At 37.5% G+C, this 27,197-nt stretch overlaps 1 protein-coding gene across 18 annotated transcripts in view; it reads right to left on the minus strand.

Moving 5' to 3' along the window:
- LOC108719201 (receptor-type tyrosine-protein phosphatase mu) overlaps positions 1–27,197 on the minus strand; it is a 470,437-nt gene that overhangs the window by 336,608 nt on the left and 106,632 nt on the right. For all 18 annotated transcript variants that reach the window (XM_041566369.1, XM_041566373.1, XM_041566368.1 and 15 more), the window contains exon 2: positions 3,246–3,368. In XM_041566369.1, the coding sequence (XP_041422303.1) occupies positions 3,246–3,368 (123 nt within the window). The remainder of the gene's footprint in view (positions 1–3,245; positions 3,369–27,197) is intronic.

Below are 27,197 nucleotides of genomic sequence, written 5' to 3' on the forward strand. Positions count from 1 at the left end.
TCTAATATCTTAATAAATTACAGTAGAGGGTACATTATCCACCATATATTTTTTAGTACTTTATAATCTTCTAATTCTGCAACAACAGTATAATGTGTCTGTATTTACACATCCAATTAAAAACATAGCAAAATAGAATAAGGGAATCATTCCATATTTGTTCATATGGTAATTAAATTAGCAATTAAGTCTTCCACAATTTTTATTAAATGTACAGGTATAACGAAATGAAAAGTCATTTTATGCAACTTTCCAACATATATTAATAAATAAAAATATTTAGTGGTAATTTGTAAATATAATTGAAAGCAACCTTCTTCTGGCTATTTACAATCAATGCACTTCCGGATCTTCGAAAAAACTATTGTTAATTTAGTTTGAACTGAGAATAATTGTCAACAAAATAAATAAATACAATTAAATTAGAGATGAAGCTGACTTACTGACTTAGAGAAGTAAAGCTAAATTTGCCTCACTCTTGCAGCTGTTGGCATTTGTTGAGCCCTAACCACTTTTAAATGTCTGAATTGTCACACAGTATTGACAAAGAACCCCAAACTGATTAAAACCTGTGCTAAGCCTTTTGAAAATCAATTGCAGTAAACTTCAATGACAAGAACATTTTCTTAGAGGAGAAGCATTTTACACATGCCTCAGGATACCTGGGTGTTTGGTGCACAAACAAATGTCCTTATAAAGAAGATGGCCTACATAGTTTATGTTGTAAGGGACAAACTGTGAATTGCCTCTATGCCATATTTGATGTAGGTTTAACACTGAGAAAATGTCATACTTCAAAGTCAGAGTCACTTTATATCATACCCCCTTACAGACACAATTTGTTTTGCACTCAGAATTTTTTTTATTTTACCAATAGCAGCCACTGCCTTTTAGGGACAGCCATGTTTTTGCCATGCCCTTTAGGGCCAAGATTAATTTCTGTACTGACAGGCCATGCATGAAACATGCTATCCGGGAATTGAAAGGACAATTGTTTGATATTCCAAACATATCCAGATTAACATATGGAAGACTTTCACATACATCAAGAGTTGCCACCTTTGCCTGCAGTTAAAACTGGACATCAGAGGCAGAACCAGTGAAGTTGTGGGTGGGGTAACTGCAATGCTTGAACGCAATTGCCATAATTTCTGCTTGGTTTTTAGGATGGTGAAAATCGGCAGAAAGTTTTGAACCAGACAGCCCCCTGTAAACATGTATGGGTGGCAATCCTATGAATATATTAAAGAGTACAGTTATGGGACCTGTTATCCTGAATACTCGAGATCTGGCGCTTTCCAGATAAGGGGTCTTCTGGTTATCTGGATCTCCATACCTTAAGCCTACTAAAAAATTATTTAAACATTAAATAAACCTATACGATTGTTTTGCCTCCAATAAGATTAATTATATTTTAGATGGGATTAAGTAAAAGGAACTGTTTTATTATTACAGAAATAAAGGAAATCATTTTTATAATATGTAATTATTTTATTAAAATGGAGCCTATGGGAGATGGCCTTCCTGTATTTTGGAGTTTTTGGATACCTGGTTTACGGATAATTGATTTCATACCTGCACTCTATTCTTTTACAGCTGAACTGTCCACCCTTTTTCCTTAAATGAAATGATACTGCATCGTGTATGTCAGCAGAGCATTGGATGGTTTGAGGGACAGTAGAAGTCATCAGGTAGTTCTTCCACCTCCTCAGAAACATATACATAATTATAATGCACATAAATGATCATTCTGGGCAGCAACCGTCTCCCGCAAGTAATGCTTTTCAGTTTTTGAGATGCTGTGTAGTAATTGAGACAAGCTGATGAAGTGGCATCTATCTGAGTGACAGATGGTTGTGCCAAAGGGGTGTGCTGACATTTCCTTATGCAATGACTGTTGTCAGACATAAATTACTTACAGATTTAATATGTTCCCTTGTTTTCTTTGGTATACTGAAGTTTGCTTCTTCTTTAAATAAATATAACGTAATTACAATTAGAAATAAATGCTAAATGTTAATGTCTAAGTCCAAGGAGATGCAACCTGTCAGTCATCAACAAGTATAAGTGATGACAGTAATATTTTGATTTTCTATAAAGCGCTATTTCTGTTGATGGTCTGAAAATAAATTATTTTCACCTTATCCAGAAATAAATATGATAATTATAATAGAAGAGGAAAGTTATCCAGACTATAAGGGGATCTATAGCAGTATGGTGTATCCTATAAAAAGTATGTAGGGTAAGAGAGATATCAGTTAAAGCATCCATATACTTTGCACATGACTTGGCTGGTAACTAACTGATCAACCCATAGGCCATAGGCTGAAAGATTGACTGTTAATTTGATTGTATAATTTGGCCAGCTGCAGCCCATACCATCCAGATCTCAATGTCAGAGTGTGAGTGAGAGAGTCCATTGAGAAAAAATCCAGACTTCAAAATCTAGGGGCTGATTTACTATCTATTGATATTTTTTTTGAGTGTTAACAATGGTAAACCTATTACAACATGGAAAAAAGGAATTGTTCGGTAAAAAACTAAAAACTGGGAAAATAGATAGGCTATGCAAAATAAACATGTTTTCAATATAGTTAGTTAGCCAAAAATGTAATGTATAAAGGCTGGAGTGACAGGATGTCCAACATTATAGCCAGAACACTACTTCCTGCTTCTCTTGGTTTCCACTGATTGGTTACCAGGCAGTAACCAATCACCGACTTGAGGGGGCACATGGGTCATAACTGTTGCTTTTGAATCTGAGCTGCATTCTAAGGATTCGATTGCAAACTCACTGAACAGTTATGTCCCATGTGGCCCCCCCTTCAAGTCGCTGACTAACTCAGAGTTTGAGAGCTGCAAATCAGGAAGTAGTGTTCTGTTCTGATATGTTAGACATCCAGTCACTCCAGACTTTATACATTGCATTTTTGGCTAACTAACTATATTAGAAACATTTTTTATTTTGCACAGCCTATTTACTCAGTTTTTATTTTTATACTGAACTGTTCCTTTAAGGTCCTCTATTACATTACATGGTGTTTATTTTAATGCATTGGGTTGTTAGAGCTCAGTGGTGCCTCTTGGATCCAGAGAACAGAATAGGTTGAACTGCTGACGTGGTTCAAAGCTATCAATGCTCTAATACATTTTTCAGTTCATTAAACATTCTCAAAATTTTTTAAAGCTGCCCCTTTCTATTGATGCTACTTCACCAGCTTATGAATGAACATAGAATCACAAACCTGATGGCATCCATGGATCCGATGTTGGCTTCAGAAGTGTGTTCACCTGCTCCCAGTTAAGATCATTATGTTCAGCTTGACTGTATCCGCATGACTGGAAAGGTTCATCAAAGGAGCAGCTTCCTAAAACAAGGGTGAAACAAGATATTAAACTTCAAAATACCCCTAGTTTAAATCAAGAAAAAATCTATTAGTACCGCTCCCATGTTTCCTTAGGTAACCGAATCCTCTAGCATAGTGAGGAATTAATATTTTCTGTAGAAAGAAAAAATTGTAGTAGGTTGGAGAAAACTCTGATAGATCTGTCTCAAGTATTATCATGGTATAAACAAATTGTGTCATTTATCTTACATAAAAAGCTCTAAATAAATATTGCAATGCAATTTCCAAGCTTACAGAGGTTTAGATTCTACAGGAAGGTGTGAGTTCAAAGACATTCTACAGGAGAATTCAAAGGCAGAATTATAAGCCTTATTGTAGTTCTTGATTGCACAAATGGCCCCACAATAGTTTCTGTGTCTTTGGGAAAATTATAGTTCAAGACTGCACAACCTGTGCCACACAGTAGATGAAAGCGGTGTTTGTGAAGTATCTCCTGATAAGTGTACGGACACTGACAGATGTCATGAATAATGGGTTTCAGACAGCAAGCTAAGTGAAATTAATTTCCTCTTTCCACTTTCTGTACATTCTGCTGCATAAATCTATCATTTTGTGAGGTCTCTGAAATGACACAAAAGTGATACTTAATGCACCCAGAAAGCACAGGGAAACCAATGTTGCTAATTTAATTATGGGTTCCCAACATCAGTGGCCATTGTGAAAGAGCTAGCTACATTTGGAGGTAGAATGGAAATAATTCTTCTTTATAACATTTACCATTGTGACAGCTGAACATGTTTTTATCCAAAGTGATTTTAAAATACATTTAAATTGCAGTCTAAAAGTGAATAACATTTAACAGGCACAATGAGAATTGCAAAATAATAAATACCATAAATGAACTAAGGCGACACATATTCACTGAAAAAAAAGAATTAAATATAATGGGCAATTATGACCTAGAGGTTTATCAGCTGCTTTAATGTAACACAGAGCTCAAACACTGTGTCTTATTAGGACTCAGCTTTATCAGAAGAGTGACGCCTACAGGACCTTGAAATGGCTAACCAGAGCTTTTTGTATAATGTGAATATGAAACAAAACTGCTAAACCGCTGAATTTCTTTTGTGGTTTTAAATTTGTGTACATCATGGGGCACATTCAGGGGCGTAACTATAGAGGAAGCAGACCCTGCGGTTGCAGGGGGGCCCAGGAGTGTAGGGGGCCCAGTGAGACCCTAATTAATTAGCAATTTTAATATATCTTGGTAAAATAGGCCAACTTATAAATATTTTAGGGCCCTAAATTGAATTTGCTATGGGGCCCAGTAACAACTAGTTACGCCACTGGGCACATTTTCTATTGGTCGAATATCGAGGGTTAATTAACCCGATATTTGACCGTCGAAGTAAAATCCTTCGACTTCGAAGGATTTACCGCAATTCGAACGATCGTAGGAAAAATTGGTCGATCGAATGATTCGAAGGATTTTAATTCATCGATCGAACAATTTTCCTTCGCTAAAAAAATACTTTGAAACCCTATGGGGACCTTCCCCATAGGCTAACATTGGTGCTTGGTAGGTTTTAGGTGGCGAAGTAGGTGGTCGAAGCTTTTTTTAAAGAGACAGTACTTCGACTATCGAATGGTTGAACAGTCGAACGATTTTTAGTTCAAATCGTTCGATTCGAAGTCGTAGTCGAAGGTCGAAGTAGCCAATTCGATGGTCGAAGTAGCCAAAAAAAACCTTCGAAATTCAAAGTTTTTTTCCTTCTAATCCTTCACTCGAGCTAAGTAAACGGGCCCCTAAATGTATGTATATTTTTACGTATACACCCAATACCATGCAGTAGTATTCTATATAATTTGGCATGTTGTTACGCACAATGCAACATGCCCAACATAACAGTGTAACTGAGTATGCTGCAAAATTTGCACCCACCACTTCTTGCACCTGATGTCAATCCTAAAAGGTGTCTCCATTTGTAACTGAGGCACAAGCTGTTTTGGTGTCAGCATCAAGAACATCATTTTTCTCCCGATATAGCTGGCGTGACTACAGTACAAAATGCAAAAGGAACCCTTACATGCTCAAGTCACCTTACTCCTTTTGCATCAAACACAATTTGCAAATCATCACCCAGTGCATATAAGTAATGCATATAGGCTCAATCTCCATAGTGCATAGCAATCAGACAGGTGCCTAGCAATATGAGCTTTAGTATGTCTTAAACTCTAGAACAGGTGTGTCAGCCTGAACTGGGAGTGGTGATTCCCAAAAGATGGCGCATCCATCAGTTCAACATATAGAAAAAAATAGATAGTGTATACTGTACATTTAATAAGAAACTGAATTTTCTAGTTGCTGTCGTACAGGTTTGTGACCTCACAACTTGGTAGCTACAATCATTAAAATGAATGCTAACACCCAGCTGAAAAGTCCAGACTCTTCATAGTCCAGACCCCCATTCTAAACTCTATACCCCCCCAACATATTCAGCTAAACAGCAACTCTAGCTGTTTAAAGGAGAAGTAAAGCTTAACTAAAGAAATAGGCTAGAAATATTGTACATTAGTTTTGTGCTTCTGTTCCAACCTTAGCAACCACAGCCCTTTAGCAGGGAAGATCTGTGTCTTTGTCTGCAAAGATGCCCCAATAGCTCCCCATCTTCTTTTCTGCTGATTCACTGCACATGCTCTGTGCTGTTGTCACTTACTGAGCTTACACTCACAATATACAGTACACATAAAATATAAATGTCACAATATAAGGCTGATTAGCAATTTATACAGATAATTACTACATGGCAGCACAGAAACCAGTGCAACTACTATCAGAAATTAATAATCAGCCCTGTAGCATCAGTTTATATTACAGGCCAACTTCATTTTCTGCTTCATAATTTGTGATGACCCCTAAGCTTAGCTTCTCAACAGCTGCTCAGAGCCCACTGGGCATGTGCGTGTCATAGACACTTTCCAAGATGGTGACCCCCTGTGACAAGTTTGAAATCCTGGATCATTGCTGCTATTGAGAGGCTGAAACTTCAGGCTGGTGCACTAAGTTTAGTAGATAAAATATTGCATTTTTAGCCATATTCCTTTTAAGGGTTTAGTTCTCCCTTAAAGGAACAGCAACATCAAAAAATAAAAGTGTTTTAAAGTAATGAAAATATAATGCAGTGTTGCCCTGCACTGGTGAAACTGCTGTGTTTGCTTCAGAAACGCTACTATTGTTTATATAAATAAGCTGCTGTGTAGCAATGGGGGCAGCCATTCAAAGGAGAAAAGGCTCAGGTTACACATCAGATAGCAGGTAAGCTATGTCTGTCTAATGGTGTTATCTTTTATTCATTAGTTATCCTGTGCCATATAGCCTTTTTTCAATTTTCCCCATTGCCCCCCAGCAGCTTGTTTATATGAACTATAGTAGAGTTTCTGAAGCAAACACATCAGTTTTACCAGTGCAGGGCAACAGTACTTGACATTTTCATTACTTTAAAACACTTAAATTTTTTGTTGTTACTGTTCCTTTAAATGTTAAACACATTTTCACATTGCTTATGTTTAAGCTTCTCTTTGATATCCAGCATTTGGTCAGGCTCAAAATAAGGTTACAGATATTTTCATAACAGCAATTTTTCCAGTAACAGCTGGCTCAGCAAATATGCATTCACCTACAAATATTTGTCAATGAAAAAGCAAATATCCAGAGCCCAGTCCAAAGCAATGATTAAGTCTGTTCTTTTAGGATTTCATCTGTAGTTCCTATATGTCCTTTGGGAAGTTTGTGCACAATACTTAACATACTGGGCTGTATTCCAGTTAGAGTTCTTAGTTATGCTAATGTTTTTATGGTTACATAATATATCTTCACTGGACCAGTTTCTTGTGTTTTTCTTGCTGCGCTCCACTGTTTGTTCAACAGACACACAGTACTTCACTTCTTGGGAGGAAGGCTTAAGGTGGCCATACACGGAGAGATCCGCTCGTTGTCGCGAAACGAGCGGATCTCTCCCCGATATGCCCACCTTGAAGTGGGCAATATCGGGCTGATCTGATCGTGGGCCCTAGGGCCCAACGATCGGATCCTAACGATGGCTAATGGGTGGTCGGATCGCAGGACCGCATCAACGAACAGATGCGGCCGCGATCCAACAGGATTTTTAGTCCCGTCCAATCAACATCTGGCCAACTTTCAGCCAGATATCGATCAGGGAAGCCCGTCGGGCCAATAAGCTGCCGACTCGGTCTGTCTGCAGCTTTTATCAGCCCATGTATGGCCACCGTTAGAGGCCTATTTATCAACAGTGTAGTTTTAGTGGTTTTTGAAACTACGACTAAACTCACTTTCTCTAAAACCACGAATGTCATGGAATTTATTAAAAAGATCCAAATTTAAAAAGCATGAATAAAAAAAGAGCTGAACAATCAAAAAAAAATACTTATAAAATATCTAATATTTTGAGTTTTTCAGACAATTCCTATCCAAAAAATAAGAGAAATCCTCTAAAAGCCAGAATTGATGAAAAATGGTCCAATAGGATCAGTGCAGTTCCCATTGACTTCTACAGGACCGTGACAACGGAGTTTTTCATGGTTTTTATACTAAGGGGCAGATTTATCAAGGGTCGAAGTGAATTAGAGGGAATTTTCGAAGTAAAAAAATTCGAAATTCAAAGTAACTTTTTGGATACTACTACGACTTTGAATTTACTTTGACTTCGATTCAAAGTAAAAATCGTTCGACTATTAGACCATTCGATAATCAAAGTACTGTCTCTTTAAAAAACTTCGACTTCAATACTTTGCCAACTTAAACCTGCCAAAGTGCTATGTTAGCCTATAGGGACCAGCCAGAGCATATTTCTAAGTTTTTGGGTTTCAAAGGAAAATTGTACAATCGTAAGATAAAATCGTTCGAAACTTACTATTCGTACTGATCGGAGTACGATCATACGATGAATAAAATCCTCCGACTTCGAATTTAAATGTCGGAGGATTCTATTCGATGGTGGAATTTCAAAGTATTTTCCACTTCGAAATTCGACCCTTGATAAATCTGCCCCATAATAAATCTTGACTTTTACAGCAAAATAGAAAAAACACATTTGTTCAGATTTGTGGAAAAAATATAAATTTGATTATTAGTAAATAGGCCCTTAAAGAAGGTTAGTGTTTTCATACAGTATAAGGTGACTTCAATGGCTATCATTCCTCTGTGCTTCTATAAGTTGTATATTTGGGACCTATATAGTAGATATAGTTCTTTTTGGTGGTGTCATGATACTCTTTAGTTTAGAGGATTTGGAAAACAAAGTGGTTGCTAGATAACAGCACAATTTTGTGAATAAAATACTGTTAGGGGTATGATAGGACGATGCGTTGGATTTTATTGTAGACTGATATGTATGGCAAAAAGTGGTCTCACCGTGACTACAAACCCACAAGAGCTTTGTTTGACATTATTTTTTTCCTTTTCTGTTTTATTCACTATTTCTTTCATTAATTTGTATATTTTTTAAATAATGTTAAAATAACTTCAGTCTTCGCTTTTCTGGTCCCCACTTTTGGGGTACCCCCACCTATGAGGAGCTAAGAGTCTTTGTACACATCCCTCTATACATAGAATTTGTTCAAATAAATAAATATCAGCCAGAGAAATGTCCCTGTTATTTCAAAATGCAATGTTTGAGTTTGAAAAATAGCGATACAGCCATGCTATTAAAATAACTATAAAGGATACAGAGGAGTGGGTAATAAAAGGCAATATTTAATCCTTTGTATAGAAATGAGCTGCGGTATTAATGGTCTTTTTGATTAAGAATTAATAACAAACTAGAGTTCTTAAACAAAGAACAAATTATCTAGTCTACTTTTATTCCCAATGACTCTGCAATTTGATAGCTCAATTGCACATAATCTTTGCACTTGACAGTTCTATCACACTCTATTATATTCTTTGCTATTACAACAACTCTGTTACAGAGAAGGAGCAAAGTGCCGATAACCCCAGTAAAGCTTTTCTGGTGTCTGACCCTCAAATTGAGTGTCATAAGTTGCAAAAGACAGAGCTATCCAAGTACCTTCTAACAAAGTAATCTCAGCACAACGTGAAAAATGCCAAATGAGTAAGCCAGTGTCTGACATCAACTCATTGTTGTTGCTCCAATTGCTCCAATTATATTAATGACTAAAGCTTTTTAAAAACTTCAACGTTAAGTTACATTATTAAAAAGTTGTCAATGCAAATAAAAGGAAAAGTGTATTTTGGAGCAATAACCGTATGAAATGTGTTTTTGCCTGCTTGCAAGGGATTGTATAATAGAAGCTTTAGTTAGTTCATGAGTGTCATAAATTTTCTTTTTTAAAAAAAAGTCAGCTGTTAACATATGAAACATTATGTAGTAATAGTCCTGGACATATATTTGCAAGTTTCAAACTTGACACAACCAAACATAATTATATTGCACTTGGTGACATGGCAGAGCAATTAACTCTCCATCATGGCTAGGAGTCAGCTAGGTGAGCTTTTAGCCAAGTAGAAAGAGTTGAGAAAATAAACTGGTCACACTAACTCTCTTATTTAAATCATATGCCTGTCAGTGGCGCTGAACATATAAGAGAATTCCAATGCATTTTTCAATGAATTTGCAACTCGCATTAAAAAATCACGCAAAAGACAACTCAACTTGAATGTTGCAGATACATTTCTCACTGATCTCTATGACAACTCTGAGGTTTTGAGTTGTTTAAAGTAAAGTTTTTTTCAACTGCAGAAAAATGTCGACTGCCATTGTTAATAAATTTGCCCCTAAAATAAACAAATATGTATTTAATGTGGGTGTGAGCATAGTTTCTTGGCCTGTATTTTCCTTTGTGTTTAAGTGTTCAGTGTCCTATAAATAGTATTTCAACAGGAGGTGTGAAAATTGGGCAGTACATGGGTATCCCTGACATACCACTAGCTTTCATTTTTTTGTAGGACAAAAAAAGATTATAAGGGATGTTTCTTTTAAAAGGTGTCATATATAGCAAACAGTTTTTATTCTATGGTGTCCTGGGCAAAGTGGGTTCTCCATAAAGAACAAGGGCTCAGTTACTATTGTCCTACATTCAAGAGCATTAAGGGGTGCAAAAAAAGTGACTGTCAAGTGATTAGAAAGTAAGTCTATATAAGATTTCACTGAGGAATCTTACCACCTTTATGTGGTGGTGGGACTCCTCGGTGACATAAAATATGATTTATTTACAAGGGGTTCATTATTCCTTATGAATCTTATAACACACTCAGACATTTCTATACTTCTACTTTTTCTTTCCTGTTGTTTTTACAGCCTGGATAAAATGCACCATTTAGTACAAGTACATATTATTATGTGTGTCCCTCATCCTACATAGTTTATAGCGAAGCATACAGCAGATAACAAAATGTGTTAAAAATTCTGTTTTCGACTGAATTCTCTGCTGGGAGCACTCACTGTCAGAACAACAATTTTATTGCCCATTAAAACACCTTTCTAGAGAAGCACGCTGTTACAAAATGGAAGAGGAGATTATAAGAAAAGAAAAGAGGCATAATTATTAGAAAGTTCCCACAAAGCTTGCAGATCTCACAGGAGTACAAACAGTGAAAAAATGTTCTGGAGCTTGATTTTTCTAATTGCTTAGAGCAGTTTGTACAATATTTTTTAGTTGAGCTTTTGGTTTTCAAACATTTTCCTTATAACAAAGGGTCAGTTTAGAATAAACTCTATCTTGTAAACTCATGGCACTTCCAGTATTAATTACTGTACAACTAGCACTGTAACAAAGTTACAAAGTTGAGGTGGAAGATGGGTATCCCAAGTTCAAGGATTGGAGTTGATTAGAGGTGGGGTGGGTAGAGGTCCAGTGCCCCTATTCCTCATTTTGCTCCTATTCCTCATTTTGCTCCTATTCCTCATTTTGCTCCTATTCCTCATTTTGCTCCTATTCCTCATTTTGCTCCTATTCAGCCCCTGTTGGCATTTACAAGAGTTAACTGTGCTATATCATGCAGAATGGAACTCAGCCCGGCAGCCAAGTGCAATTTGTTCAAGTCGATGCAAGCAGTCCAATGTTTTGGCATGTGGGCTGACCTATTATTATCCTATTCCTAGGTTGTATGCAACCCACCATTGATATATTTTATTTTGATGATGAGCAAAGCAGTTCACCCAAGACCATAGGCACAGTCTGTAAAGATTCATAACAAATCAGCTTCAAATTGGTCATGAAGTTCAGGGGAAAATGTAGCAATTGTTCTGTACACAAATGGACTAAGTGAGGGCAAATTAAGATTTATATGAATTTGTCTGAGCAACTTACTGAAATAAAAATGACAGCTAAAAATAAAATGGTTCTATATCTATTTTTTGGCTAATAGAGGAATCAAGTTAATTAAATGTATCATTTGCAAAAACAGGACAAGGTGTAAAGTGCAAAACAACTTGCTCATTAGTCATGTCGGTCAGTTAGTAAAGAGACAATCGCAATGCTACACAAAACTAACTAAGCTAGTAACTTGCAGTGTTCCAGATGAGTAGATTTGAAGTTGGCAACATTATTGTGTGTGAAATAACAAGAGTAAAAGAGAAGTCTGTTTTGAATAGAAACCATATAGTCCAGCAAATATCATTCCGTCAGTGTACGCAATGCAATCAGAATGGTCACTAAAAGCAACCATCATTTCCAAGGCTTATTCTAGGCCTTCATTTTCTACTAGAACAGTTGCTCCTTAAGGTGTTATCTTGCGGCTCCTTTACCAGCACTAAGTACAAGTTAAGGTATGGTACCTGGGGCTACTTCGGGAACTTTAAGTGACATGCTTTAGTAGCCAATAAATGCAGTGCCAATGTGTCAGAAGCAGCAACCTACAGACTTGAATGTACAGCACCAGAGTCACTACTTGTCAAACAATAGTAATCTGGAAACCCGTCACAAACTTTTTCCAGGATAATATTCCTAAACAAGTGCTCAGCTGAGATAGTGTGCCATTGCCCTTAAGCAGGTTAGTTCCATACTTTCTTTCCCCTGGCATAGGGGCTATAGAAAATAATCAGTGCCACTGCTTCTGGGCAATGAGCAAAAACATAGGGAATGAGAGGACCATTGCAGAGTTAGAAATAAGGAATTGAATAGGTTAAGGGATAGGGATTGTAGGGGTTGTAGTATGGGCTGGTATGAAGGGAGGAGGCACAAAGGGTTTAAAGATTATCACAAAAGTATCTGTATCCATTTGGCTGAAACTCAAGTTACTTAGAGGAAGGGGCTGAGGGAATGAATGATGTCTTTGCTCTAGGACAGCCAATGCCAAAGGTTTTTGCTGATTCTAATATTAATACTGCCTTCCATTGCAAAGCAAGCCCAACCTGGACATTTAGAAAGCCATAGCCCACATAAATACAGTTCTTTGGAATAAAGTGCCATCTTATGCATATCCCAAGGTTGGCACTGCAGAACTTCCCTTTACTTTCCTTACTAAACTAAACACCTGCTTAGTGGTGTAACTACCTATACCTGCTGTATCATAGTTCCCCTCCCCAGCCCGTCTGTTACCTTTAAATTAGTGGCACCGTCTGGGCCAGGAAGGTGCAGTGTGATGGGATCATGGGGTGGGGGGCAGGGGAGGATGGATTGTTTGCACCTGGCCCTCTCAGTAGATTTTTTGGCAGGGGACCTGACTCTTACAAGTTATGCCACTGCACCAGCTGACTAACTATTAAGGTAATTATAAAAGCAAGCTGGAAATAATATGTTGGTAGCACTGGCTAGGACTGCAACCCAGATTTACTGTACATACCAACTAAGTTAGCAAATACCATTAGCAAGTAGGTTTAGAGCCCTGAAGGAATTCATTTGCCTTCTTCGCTCCACTTTTTCCCTTGAAGCTGTTAAAGCATGAAGGCAAACACAGCCTTCCCTTACATATTGCTACCGTTTAACTCCTCAGTCTGGAAACACACAAGTGCACTTGAAGCTCAATCATTGTCTATGGTGAATTCTCATATTTAACGAGCATCTTGGCCTCTCAGAAGACTAGCTGCACAAAGCAATTTCAGGTAATTTAAAAACCAGCGTCTGATGCCTCCCCTAACTACTGTCTTTTTGAGCTGAAATCTTCCTGTTAAGTCCATGTGGGACTGCTGGACCATTTCAGTCAAACCCAATTTCACTTATTTATCACAAGCCCCCACTAAGAGTAAAGTCCGCTGTGAATTGCTTGTACATACTGTGTGTTCCAGGCTTTGAACTACAGAAAGGAGTTTTAAAAAAGGAGCCAATCTCAATAACATTAGAAATGCAAGAGCTTTCCCATTGATTGTGAAAAAATAAAAAGTACAAGGCTTTATTTATTGGCTAATGCTTTCCATTTACTTGATGGGAACTGCATATGCTGAACACGAATTGCCCATTGCATTAGACAGCAAGTCCAAGGTATTTAAGTCACGGTGTGCCCATTTAATATTTTAGAAGGTAATAATAGCAGTAATGCATTGGTATATTCAGCTTTATTGTAAAGAAGAACTGACATAGGCACTGTGAAAACAACTGCTACAGGTAGGGGGTGGCACAGGTTGGGCATCTCTGACTTGAACACAAAGAAGAATAAACAGAACAGTAATTAGCCCTTTCACCAATTACATTTTCGGATCCCTTTCAAGTTGCCCTAATAAAAGACCTAATATAACACCTGCCCTAACTATTTATTCAGAACAATTCTGGTCTTTGTCCATGCAACATGTATGACACCTGAAGCACAATGCTTTTTAATTCAGGCAAATTCACTGCACGTGAAGTTAAGTTTACCCTTTCCAGAAGGCTTTTAAAGATAAGTTTGATACAATTCACATTTTTTATTATTTGAGTTTTTTTTTTTGCTTTATGTTTGCCACCTTTCCAATTTTGAATTTCAGCAGCTATCTGGTTACTAGGGTCAATTTTAACCTAGCAACCAGGCAGTGGTTTTAAGGAGAGACAGGAATATAAATGGACGAGGGCCCTAAATAGAAAGACACATAGACACATAATAAAATGCAATAATAAAATTGTAGCCTCACAAGGCAATATTTTTAAAAGAATTTAAAAACAGGTATTGGTGTAAAAGAAAGTGAGGAACCAAGACATAAATAATATGCTGTAGCCTGAAATAAGTATGCTGGCCTCAATAAAAATATAAAACACACTCTTAATTGTCAGGGTATTCTGCAGTCAGCCAGCATGACATTCTGTCTGAGCCTACAAATAGGATTCATTGTTAGACTTGGCAGGGGAAATCTGGCATACCCACAGAACTCTGGATGGTTGCTTAGGTTTCAGAGCTCTTAAGTCAATTAATGACTGATTAACTTTATGTGTTTCTTGTACTGAAGCGCTTAATGAGGAGTAAAACTACAGCGGCAGCCTGGTGTTCAAAATTTTCTAATAATTTTACAGCTTAATTGGTTGGTAAGTAAATACAAATGGGTGAGATGAAGAAAAAAATATCATCCTGTCTCTTTGCCTTGGTTCTTTGGTCAATAGCAGAAGAATTGAATGGATTGTAGCTTGAGAAGTGATGTGCCACCTAACTGTAAATATATGGTCTTATTCTTAAAATATGATTGTGCTGGAGCCATGTAAAGTATGTTGTGTGGTATGTATAGCCTATGAAGACATTGTCAAGCAACTCACAAGCAGGTATATATAGAGATAAGAAATGAGGTCAGCTCCAGCAGAAACTACACTATCCTGATGCCCCCTGTCCGATGTTAATTGCTTGCAGCAGGAGGCAAATATTTTTGGACTATAGCAGCTATAGTGGAAGCTGACCCAGCAGTCTAGGCCCCCTTGTTCCCTGGAACTCACCACGACTGCGGGATCTGCTTCCTCTATAGTTAAACCACTGAATCCCAGCTAAAAATGAAAAACCATTGAGTCTCTGGTCCCTGAGAAGTTTTTGTTTTTTTGGTCCTACCACGTCCAAACACAAACAGTAAAGCCGGAAACAGAGAAACACAAAGTAGAAAACATATTGCTTATGTTTTGTCTTATTTACTCCCCTTCGATCTAGACAAATACTATAAATAACTTTATACAATAGCTGAGCCAATAAGTGCAAGTACGTGGTAGACGATATTTCTGTGGCTAACGTTGGAAGTGGATACTGTTAACATATAATTACCTCCTTTTAGTTCTAATAAAGTTTAGTTCTTTATATACAAGCTTTAATAGTGTTTTATTGCCATTGTAGTGCTCAGATTTCATATATTTGTTTGTATACTTTGCCTCAAGCATCTCAGGCATCTCCAAAATGCAAATGGTTATGAACCATTCAGATTATATTATTAAAAGTATCCAGCCATCTACCTCTCCAACATCTCATTCCCAAACCACGGGTAACTATTCATATGAAGTTTGTCCTCCTGGGAAAGATTTCTGATTGGATGGTCATTAGGGTTTGACTGGAATTCATCATCTCATAATGATCATAAAATTAATTGGCCCCCTTAATAATCTGAATAAAAAAATTCAGAGCTCAAGCTATAATGGCCATTTCACATCAGTGCTTTAATAAAAGCATCAGTCTTTGCTGACAAGTGATTCTAAATATTACATAAACTCAGACAGAGACCTTGTCATGGGAAGGAGATTCTACAACTCTAGTCAACAAAAGCATAATAGTCATTCTATCATCGTAGAAAAGGATTAATTAAGGTCCAATAAAGCCAGCAATGCCTGGTTTGAAAGGCAACGATCACCCTGACAATCTGCTATTATTTCAAGCACTTGCTATCATTTAAACAGTGCAGGGAGGACTTTTTTTATTAGCAGGATATAAATGATCCCGTATACTGTACTTACCTTTGTACAGTATATTACTTGTCAAACCCAGAAAAGTGAAGCAAGTAAAGCTAGTGAAAAGCCACCATTTTCCATTTAAATAAGAATCGTCTACTGACTCCGGATGACCCAACTAGACAACAAACATATACATAGAAACATGTGCTTTACGGAAAATAAAGATGTTAGAAATCAGTCACCAAGAGTTCGAACACCATGTAACTGCCAAAGGTTTTTTATAGAGGTCATGGAGCTCTAAGGTGAGTTCTAATATCCTCAGATGTAACAGCAGGGCCATGTTTGCTGCAGTTGTTGCAGAAAAATCTTTTTTATTACTTGCATGTAAAGCAACTCCTTGCACTTCCGCTAAGTTGCAATCAGTGCGAGTACTTCTGTCCCGTCTTCTCTGGCTATTTATGTCTAGTGCATCTATTGAGGCAGAGGAACCCGGAGTTACAAAGATGATGGTAATTCTAGGATTCCTACAGCAACCTCTGTCCATTGACACAGTGCACTTGCCCAGAAGTTAACTGATTTTTAGCACAATCACATCAAATGTGTGTTGAAGAGCACACACAACTACATTTGTTTTAACGCATCTGCTGCAATTGCTTCAGAAACTTTGCCCCTTCAAAGAATAATAACATTAAACAGTACAGGTATGGGACCTGTTATCCAGAATGATCTGGACCTGGGGTTTTACAGATAACGGAACTTTCCTTAATTTAGATCTTCAAACCTTAAGTCTACTAGAAAATCATGTAAACATTAAATAAACCCAATAGGCTGGTTTAGCCTCCAATAAGGATTCATTTTGGTCTGAATCAAGTACAAGGTGCTGTTTTATTATTACAGAGAAAAAGGAATAATTTTTAAAAATTTGTATTGCTTGATTATAATGGAGTCAGGTCCGAACTGAGAATTAAAATAGGCCCTGACATTTCAGGTACACAGAGGCCCACTCAGCCCACACAGAGGCCCAAACAGTCCCCCACCAGCCCACTAGATACTGACTTTCTATGGCACATTATAGCAGCCCTTCTGGCATTTGCCAGAACCCACAGACTGTCAGTCCGGGCCTAAATGGAGTCTATGGGAGATGTTCATTCCTTAATTTGGAATTTTGGATTACTTGATTATAATGAAGTCTATGGGAGATGTTCATTCCATAATCTGGAACTTTCTGGATAACGGATTTTCAGATTTAATTAATCCTTATTGGAAGCAAAACTAGCCTAATGGGTTTATTTAATGTTTACATGATTTTCTAGTAGACGTAAGGTACAAATTATGGAAAGATCTGTTAGCCGGAAATCCCCAGTTCCAGAGCACTCTGGATAACAGATCCCATATCGGTATATCCAACACAGAAAGCACACATTCAGCCCAAATCTAACCTTCACTGGCCTTCTGCAGCCACCCTCTTCTACACTGAGGGGCCGATTCACTAACTTCGAGTGAAGGATTCGAAGTAAAAAAACTTCGAATTTCAAAGTGTTTTTTGGGCTACTTCGGATATCGAATGGGCAACTTCGAAGGATTTTAATTCCCAGTCGAATATTGAGGGTTAATTAACCCTCCATATTCAACCCTTTGTGAATCGGCCCCTGAGTGCTCTAAAACAATTTGGGATACTTGGGGGTAAATTTATCAAAGAGTGAAGTTCCGCCACTAGAGTGAAATTCCGCAGCTCTCAATTCATTTCTATGGGATTTTGAAAGGCGTATTTATGAATGGGTGAAGTGAAAGTTCACCCTTTGATAAATACGCCTTTAAAAATCCCATAGAAATGAATGGAGAGTGGCGGAATTTCACTCTAGTGGCAGAACTTCACTATTAACTTCAATCTTTGATAAATATACCCCTATGTCCTAAATAATTATCAGCTGAGGCAAAGGCTCACTATTGTGTCTTGTCATTATTCACTTATAAATATAAAACCATGTCTAACTGCTTGATTGCCACATTGATTCCCTGTAACCAAATACAAATAATGACCCACTGTATTTGAGGCTCACACTTTACTAATTTTTACCAATTACACTTCAAAGCAATGCTATTCAATCTCTTAATGTGATCGGGGAAACACTTGGAAACAAAAGGTACATTTACACAATGTCAGATGGGCTCTCCATGTCTTCCTAGAAACATGTACTTAAATTTGCACATCATCTTTTTAAAAAAAATAAGTGATGTTATAAGTTTAAATCGGTGCTTAGTGATGTAATTTCAGTTGCATGACTCACTAAAACGTATGTATTAAATTACTCCCTATTGTAAAATATGAGGATATTAGGAGTGACCTCGGAGTTACATGCCCTGTAGACCTTCAGCCTTGTGCTTTTCTTTGGTCATGAAATTCCTCAATGATTATATCCTTCTATTTTACAACATTTCACTACATGTTATACTTAAGTGTGTTATAATCATAAGAGTCAGGAATGGCCCAGCAATCATGATAGCTTGGTGTAAAATCATTAGCGGTATGACCTGAACCAGCTAGGTTGTAAATGGAGTTCTCTGTGCCCTCTCCTAGAATTCTCCATGTTTTCTCAAAGCCTCCACAGAGAGGGTATGTCACCCTGTCATCATTTCATATAACGCTCTACAGAGAAGACTAATATGACAATAAAGTATGTGCAGCAGTAACAAAATGATCACAGGAGTCTGCCTGTAAAAGCTTAAAATTTGAAGGAATACAGGTATGGGACCTGTTATGCAGAATGCTCAGGACCTGAGGCTTTCCACATAAGGGGTCTTTCCATAATTTTTCATACCTTAGGTCTACTAAAAAATCATTTAAATATTATTTAAACCCAATTTTATTGCTTTCCCTCAAATAAGGATTAATCTTAGCTGGGATCAATTACAAGGTACTGTCTTCTTATTTCAGGGAAAAAAGGAAAACACTTTTAAAAAAGGTAACTATGTAAGTATAATGGAGTTTATGGGAGATGTCGTTTCTGTAATTCATAGTCTTCTGACAAGTGTATTGCAGTTTCCTTATGCTTAGCTATGGAACAGCATATATCTTATGCAGATTACAGCTGATGTCATAAGGACACAACCACTTCCTCTAAGGAAAACAACTTCCTTTCTAAAATATATTCTGTTTTTTCCATAATTAAGGGAAGCAATCACATTCATACTACAGAAACTGCCTATTTAGTACTGTTGGGAAATACTTTGGTGTCCAGTAAAAGGCATTTCCATTTTAATTACATATTAATCTGTAACTACTGTACATTGCTAGGCCTGTGTTTTATTAGGGTTGCTTATACTTTTACATATATTTTGTATTAGCAATGTGACCCAGTTGCTGGTCACTGTGATGTTTTAATAGATTTAAAACTGGTAGTTTACAAGGGTGTTGAAGTTAATTAACTGATAACTTACAGTTAGGTCCATAAATATTTGGACAGCGGCAACTATTTTTCTAACTTTGGTTCTGTATGTTACCACAATGAATTTTAAATGAAACTACTCAGATGCAGTTGAACTGCAGACTTTCAGCTTTAATTCAGTGGGTTGAACAAAAAGATTTCATAAAAATGTGAGGAACTAAAAGCTTTTTTTTTAACAGAATCACTTAATTTCAGGGGCTCAAAAGCAATTGGACAGTTGACTCAGATGTGGGCAATTTCTTCATTATGTCATTATCAATGAAGCAGATAAAAGCCCTGGAGTTGATTTGAGGGGAGGGCTTGTACGTGGAAGATTTTTGCTGTGAATAGACAACATGCGGTCAAAGGAGCTCTCCATTCAGGTGAAACAAGCCATCCTTAAGCTGCAAAAACAGAAAAAACCTTTCCAAGAAATTGCTTCAATATTAGAAGTGGCAAAATCTTCAGTTTGGTACATCCTGAGAAAGAAAGAAAGCACTGGTGAACTCAGCAACGCAAAAAAAACAGGAAGTTCATGGAAAACAACAGTGGTGGATGATCACAGAATCATTTCCATGATGAAGAGAAACCGCTTCACAACAGCCAAATAAGGGAACAACACTCTCCAGGAGGTAGGCGTATCGATATCCAAGTCTACCATAAAAAGAAGACTGAATGAAAGTAAATACAGAGGGTGAACTGCAAGATGCAAGCAACTCATAAGCCTCAAGAATAGAAAGGCTAGATTGGACTTTGCTAAAAAAAAAACATCTAAAAAAGCCACCATAGTTCTGGAAAAACATTCTTTGGACAGATGAAACCAAGATCAACCTCTATCGGAATGATGGAAAGAAATGGAGAAGGCTTGGAACAGCTCATGATTCAAAGCATACCACGTCATTTGTAAAACATGGCGGAGGCAGTGTGATGGCTTGGGCGTGCATGGCTGCCAGTGGCACTGGGACACTAGTGTTTATCCATGATGTGACACAGGACAGAAGCAGCCGAATGAATTCTTAGGTGTTCAGAGACATACTGCCTGCTCAAATCCAGCTAAATGCAGTCAAAATGATTGGGAGGCGTTTCATAATACAGATGGACAATGACCCAAAAACCTTAAGCCAAAGCAACCCAGGAGTTTATTAAAGCAGAGAAGTGGAATATTCTTAAACAGCCAAGTCAGTCACCTGATCTGAACCCAATTGAGACTAAACTTCGGACAGAAATTCGCTGCAGTAAAGGCCTGGCAGAGCATTAAAAAGAAGGAAACCCAGAATCTGGTGATGTCCATGAGTTCAAGACTTCAGGCTGTCATTGCCAGCAAAGGGTTTTCAACCAAGTATTAGAAATGAACATTTTATTTTGCCCAATTACTTTTGAGCCCCTGAAATTAAGTGATTGTGTTAAAAAAGGCTTTAGTTCGTGACATTTTTAAGCAAACTTTTTGGTCAACCCGCTGAATAAAAGCTGAAAGTCTGCAGTTCAACTGCATCTGAGTTGTTTCATTTAAAATTCATTGTGGTAATGTACAGAACCAAAATTAGAAAAAAGTTGTCTCTTTCCAAATATTTATGGACCTAACTGTAACTCTGGATAAACCACTGATGGTAAGTAGTAAATACCATCTGGCCCTAAGCTGCTGCCCATGTGTAATAGTATATAAAGTGTATTTTCTGCTTTCAGTATAAAAACAGTTGTTGCCTGTCCCTATTTGTTATATACCAAAAATATAAATACAGATAATAATGTATTCATCTGTAACAAATGTGAAGAGACATGGACATTAGAGCTCATGCTGCTTTGGCATGGATGGATGTTGCATTATTTAAAAATATGCATGAGCAAATTTCCCTGATGAGCCAGTAATTAAGTAAATAAGATACAGCATGCAATCCCATGAGCTGTTCTGTTATTATTATATTATTATAGTTTATAAATTGTTGGCATTTTCTCCAGCGCTGTATAATATATTATGCAAACAACAAAACAAACAAAAAAAATTCCCAGGCGGTAGATTATTTTACACTATTATTAGACCTGAGGATAAAAAAATGTTTTGCAAAAAACCCCAAAAATTAAGAAACAATCCAAACATTAGTATTTATACCAAGCCTAATCTGAATTTTAATGTTTTTATTAGGGATGCACCGAATCCACTATTTTGGATACGGCCGAACCCCCGAATGCTTTGTGAAAGATTTGGCCGAGTACGAACCCTAATTTGCATATGCAAATAAGGGGTGGTAAGGGGAAACCATTTTTTACTTCCTTGTCTTCTGACAAAAAGTCACGTGATTTGCCTCCCACACCTAATTTGCGTATGCAAATTAGGATTCGGTTCAGCCAGGCACTAGGATTCGGCTAAATCCAAATCCTGCTGAAAAAGGCCGAATCCCAAACCAAATCCTGGATTCGGGGCATCCCTAGTTTTTATTGTATTTGGAGGGCAGCCAGTGTGATTTTGTCATGGGACAGACACTATGCAACCTTGAGACACAGGAAAAAAGCCAGTGGGTGCCTAGTAAGTGGTACATGTACAATAATGCCTGTGTAGCTCATTAGTTCATTCTAACATTATACATTCCAATGGTCCCATTTTTTCACAGTTTTCGTAGTGTGTAATGGGATTGGGTTTCAGGTGGATCAGGGGCATAAATGGGTGTGGTTAGTGCAGAGCAGGGTTGTATTTGGGATTTCAGATATTGGGAGGTATGTAACATGAACTTCAACTCCAATGTGACGGTGCACGGTCAGGGCCGGATTTATATAGTGGGCGCCCCTAGGCCCACTGCCGTTCATCGCCCCTGTCCCCTCCAGGAGGACAGGAGCAATGGGCGCATGGGAAATGTAAAAAAAACTATTGTATCTCCAGTGCATCCCCAGTGTTTTTGAACCAATGCAGGTGTGGTTGGGAAGCATGCCGCACCCATAAAATCCTGCCGCCCTAGGCCCAGGCCTAGGTGGCTTTTCCACAAACCAGGGCCTGTGCGCGGTGATTCTGGAAGAAGAAAGAACACTTATACAACAATATTTAAGTACTAAGCATTTATTATGTCAATTATTATGTATAATGAAACAAATGTTTTTTTGGAATGGATGGTAGGCTAAGAGCCTTAAAAAGGTTTGGTCAGTCCTCCCAACTGAACAGCCAGTGCAGCTAAGCAAATCTGCATACTCATAGAGACACAACTAATATAAAAGTGCCAACAGAAACACCGCCCACTTCTACCCAGAAAAGGTATGGCTACTTGCACTAAAGTATGTTTTCTTGCATGCCGCAGATGCACTGCTATGTTCAGTAAAAATCAATCGAATAAGCCTACAATTTAAACTAAATAAGCTCTAAATGCACCTATGAATTCTCCACCACTGGTTGGGTGTTGCATTAAGGATGTAGGGATTGTACAGAAAAACTTGGGCTCATAGACTAAAGGCAAATTTTCCCACGTGCAGTAAATCATAGCAACCAATCAGAGATTTGATTTTATAATTCTGTTCATATTGGCCAAGTCAAAGCTACTTGCTGATTAGTTGCTACATGTGCAAACGTGTCCATTGTTTATCAATGGTCAATGGCTCTGAAGCACCACTTTTCAAAGAATACAACAATGGATTGACGTGGCAATGAGAACTGGTCTGTTGAGAAGATTATCAGTCTTAAGAACCAGAGAGTTCTCCAGGGACTTATATGCCTGGGACAGGTGGGAGCTGCTCTACTCTAGGCTAGCACAGAATAAAAAGCTGAAATGAAACTGGCTTCCACAATAACACTTCCTCAACCTTAACCTTCACCTATATGAACATATGAACTTTTCCTTTAACTTGCAGTAATTTTTGGGATTGGATACCAAATGCAAAAAACTGTTTCAGGTTAGGACAAACATGATCATTATTCCTGGGTCCCCAGAAGACCCAATTGATGGGAGATACAAATGTTAAACAATAATGAGCAAGAGTTTTTAGATATTTTAAGTATATACATTATCAGCAATGTCCAACCTGTGGCTCTCCATCCAGTTGTTGAACTAGAGCTGAAGCTGGGACACAAGCTGGATAACCCTTTGGTTTTGGTGTATTACCAGATGCCCACTTTGTTTCCTTTTTGTCAATACAGCATGCGTCGCTTATTTCAACGGGAGTTAATGTCATTCAAATCTACCATTGACCTTAATATAACAGAAATAAACATAGACCTTTCCCCATGTATTCCCCATATGATTCCCCATATAATTCCGTGACCATATGATTTAATGAACGCCCAACAAAACATAATATAAAGCAAGCATAATTATACTTTATAAAACTTCTACTAGTAATTAATATAGAAAATTGTTTGTCTGGTCCATGGGATGTAGAAAAGCAACCGGAGGAAATAAAAAGCTAATGAAACAGCCAGCGGCATGAAGCCAATTAAATCCTTTCTCTATTTTTCTTGCCGCCTGTACCTGGAGGTGCTAAAACAAGTGCACTTTCTGTTCCGTCATGCTTCTAGTCTGTAATCAGTCACATGAAAACAATAAGTTTAGCAGGAATACATGTTTTCGCTGATATGATTTTTCTTGCTAACATGCCAAAGATAAAGGTTGTTAAATACAATTTAATTCACTCTGGATTGCAGTTAAATAGATATGACGGATGGCAGCTTGTCTGAGCCCTTTCCTTTTGTTAAATGATGATGGATGAGTGATGTACATTACTGAATTTCAATGCACTATCTCTGTCGTTCATTCTCCCTGTTTTCATAAAGAACTCGCAATCAACAATTGTTCTAAATCTATCTCCATCAGAACAATGTGACACTCTGCAATTATGATAAAGAAGTGGAAAGCCTAAAATGCTCCAGAATTGGTCCCTTGATGATATAGTATGTGTGATGTGAATAGCATTGCCAGTGTCAGTGTGGTGTGACTGCTTCAGCAAATCGGCAACACTTTCAGCTTTCAATTAAGCAGCTCGCAGGGTTCTCAGAATAAATGTGTCGTATCCAGGCGTCATGACTCACAATGAATTAAAAGACAGTTAGGGGCAGCAAAGTAATTAGTGATGAATCCTTATTCTCTCTGCACAGGAAATCCTGAAAGGAGACTTCATTATATTGTACAGCTTGTAAATGTTCTTTCAAACAAAACACGCCTTTCAAATGCCGTCACTGATAAACTTAAGGCAGAACAAGTGCTAACCAAGTGTTTCTCTGGGGAATAGCAGGGTTAGAAACAGACTTCACTAGGCAAGACGAAGAATATTGCCTTTATGAGAGATCTCATATCTGTTGTGGACTGGCACATACCTGCTTTGAAAACAGGGGGAAAAAGGACATATATTTTCTACCTTTGATGTAATTAGTAACAAAGGCAACTCAAAAAGGCAAAATTGTTAACTTAAAGCTGACCATTTTGGTAATTATTTCAAATGCATCTGGAGGGAAAACTAACAGTTCAATGATTGACAGAGAGGGCAATTCGATACACATTTAATAGGTGAGTGGAACTGTGCAAACCCCAAGACGCGAGGTCAGTGTAACTGAACAGAATCCAAGACTTTAGCTTTTAAAGAAGTGAAACGTACTCAGGAGGGAGAAGAATCTATCTGGGTGGAAAGTGATAAGTGGTTGAGAAACCCATGGCATTAAAAAAAAGTGCTGCAGAAAGTATACAGTATAAGTAAGAGAAGGGGAAGCCATTATAGTATTCTGTTTAGATAAAAGGTCCCAGCTGACTGACTTTTAAAGTACAAACAATATAAAAAGAAAAAAAAATAGGGCTAAATTAAGAACAGGAAAAAATATGTGTCGAATCAATTTTTATGTGATGTGCACCTTCTTAATATTTTTTGTTTCCAATTAGAATACCAAAAGTAACCCTTTTCACTTGCTTTCTGTATTTTTGTATGTTTTTTTTAAAGTAATTTATTTCTTTCACCCGTCTCTCTAAGTAGTGGTTGAGTAAGTCATGATGCCGACTTGCTAAATCGAGCACATCAAGTTCTTCTAATTTGTGGCACCAAGACCTCTCATACTTTCACTTGAAGATGGCCCCATATCTTATACTGTTCTCTGTTTCATATATTTCCTGGGATGTTTTCTGAAGTTATGAATTTTGACAATGCAGAATATAGAACAGAATGGGTGGTGTCCTATTTGTAAACAAAAAGTATAGTGTAGGAGAACTACATTTACCTAGGTTAAAGGAAATATCAGAAAAAGAAATGGTCATAATGTCCCTACTGCTCATCCTTCTTCTTTAGTTGCTGTAGTTGTAGAGAAAAGGCTTTGGTGTAGGGAAGAGATTACAAGGGGTTATCTAATAAGGCCCCTAACAAATCTAGTACAAGGTGCAGCAAAGTGCAGTGTTGGTGGGTGCAGGCCCAAAAACCTGTGGCATTTCATTTAGACTTGAAGATAGGGTGCCAGGTACAAAAAAATGGTGTATGCTTTCCACTTTGCACCCTAGGGTTCATTAATGATCCTTTCCATGGACATCTTTGCAGTGTTCCTGAGCCCTGCATAAGAGCCTTAGCACCTACAGGAGTGGACTCAGGTAAGTATGTTTAGTTTTATCACTATAATTAGTGTCATGTAGGTTTTTAAAGTGATACTGAGATCATTATTATTATTAATAATAAAAATAATAACATATAAACAAATAAATGGGTTTATTAAAGAACATACATAATAACATACATAGCAACCAATAACCGATACAAAGGTGACCTTCCCAAAAGAGCTTACAATCTAAAAGATTGTAAATATTCACATAAAAAGCCAGTGTCTCTTTAAATGTAGAGGGGGATGTTTTGAAATGGGAAAATATGTTATGCAGGCAAGATATGTTAGTGTAAGGCACAACACAGTCAAGAGTATACGGCTATTCTCCTGTCTGGAGTTGTGGGGCCCAGCTGCCCCACTGTCTAGCTACCCAGATTTACCCTAGGTTTGAGGGCATGAAATCTCCGTAGTAAAACAAAACCAGACTGCCTGTCCTCCAATAGTATGGCCATACTTCCATGTTAAAATGGAAGGTTTAGCTCTTAAAAAGACTCTATGGGACTGAACATAAATTCCCATGGGACCAACTTTTTAGTGAGCACAGGACCCAGTTGAAATACACCCACAAGACCTTATACTAGATGAATAATATACTGAGCCACAAGGAAGCATGCAAATACAAGAAAATACAAGAAAAGAAAAATGTCCTTAAACAGAAATATTTGGGCACAACAATGCAAAAACCCAAAATGCTGGAAGTGAAAAGCTAATTTGTTAACAATTCTAGCAATCATGTGCAGTAAAATAAACAATAAAGTAAGGGCAAGGTAAAAATGTTACTGCCTTTTTAAATGAACTAGTCCTGATCATATTCCTTTCTTAGCTGGAATTCCTGACATCCAAATTCAACGCTTAATAGACATTTATGATTCTGAAAAGGGCAGGCTGAACATCTGACAATAACTACTCTGTGCTCTCTTCTGTGAGCCCATTCTAACAAGGAATGTTTTCATCTTTGTAGACTATGCCAAATGAAATTACATTTTGGAAAAGAATATATTAATAAGAAATAGCTCCAGATATTCTTAGTTCCAACTCTGTACGACAGTCATGAAAAATCATAAAAAGAGGATTATTTCA

This window comes from Xenopus laevis, chromosome 6L, assembly GCF_017654675.1.
Source record: "Xenopus laevis strain J_2021 chromosome 6L, Xenopus_laevis_v10.1, whole genome shotgun sequence".
Taxonomy (NCBI): domain Eukaryota; kingdom Metazoa; phylum Chordata; class Amphibia; order Anura; family Pipidae; genus Xenopus; species Xenopus laevis.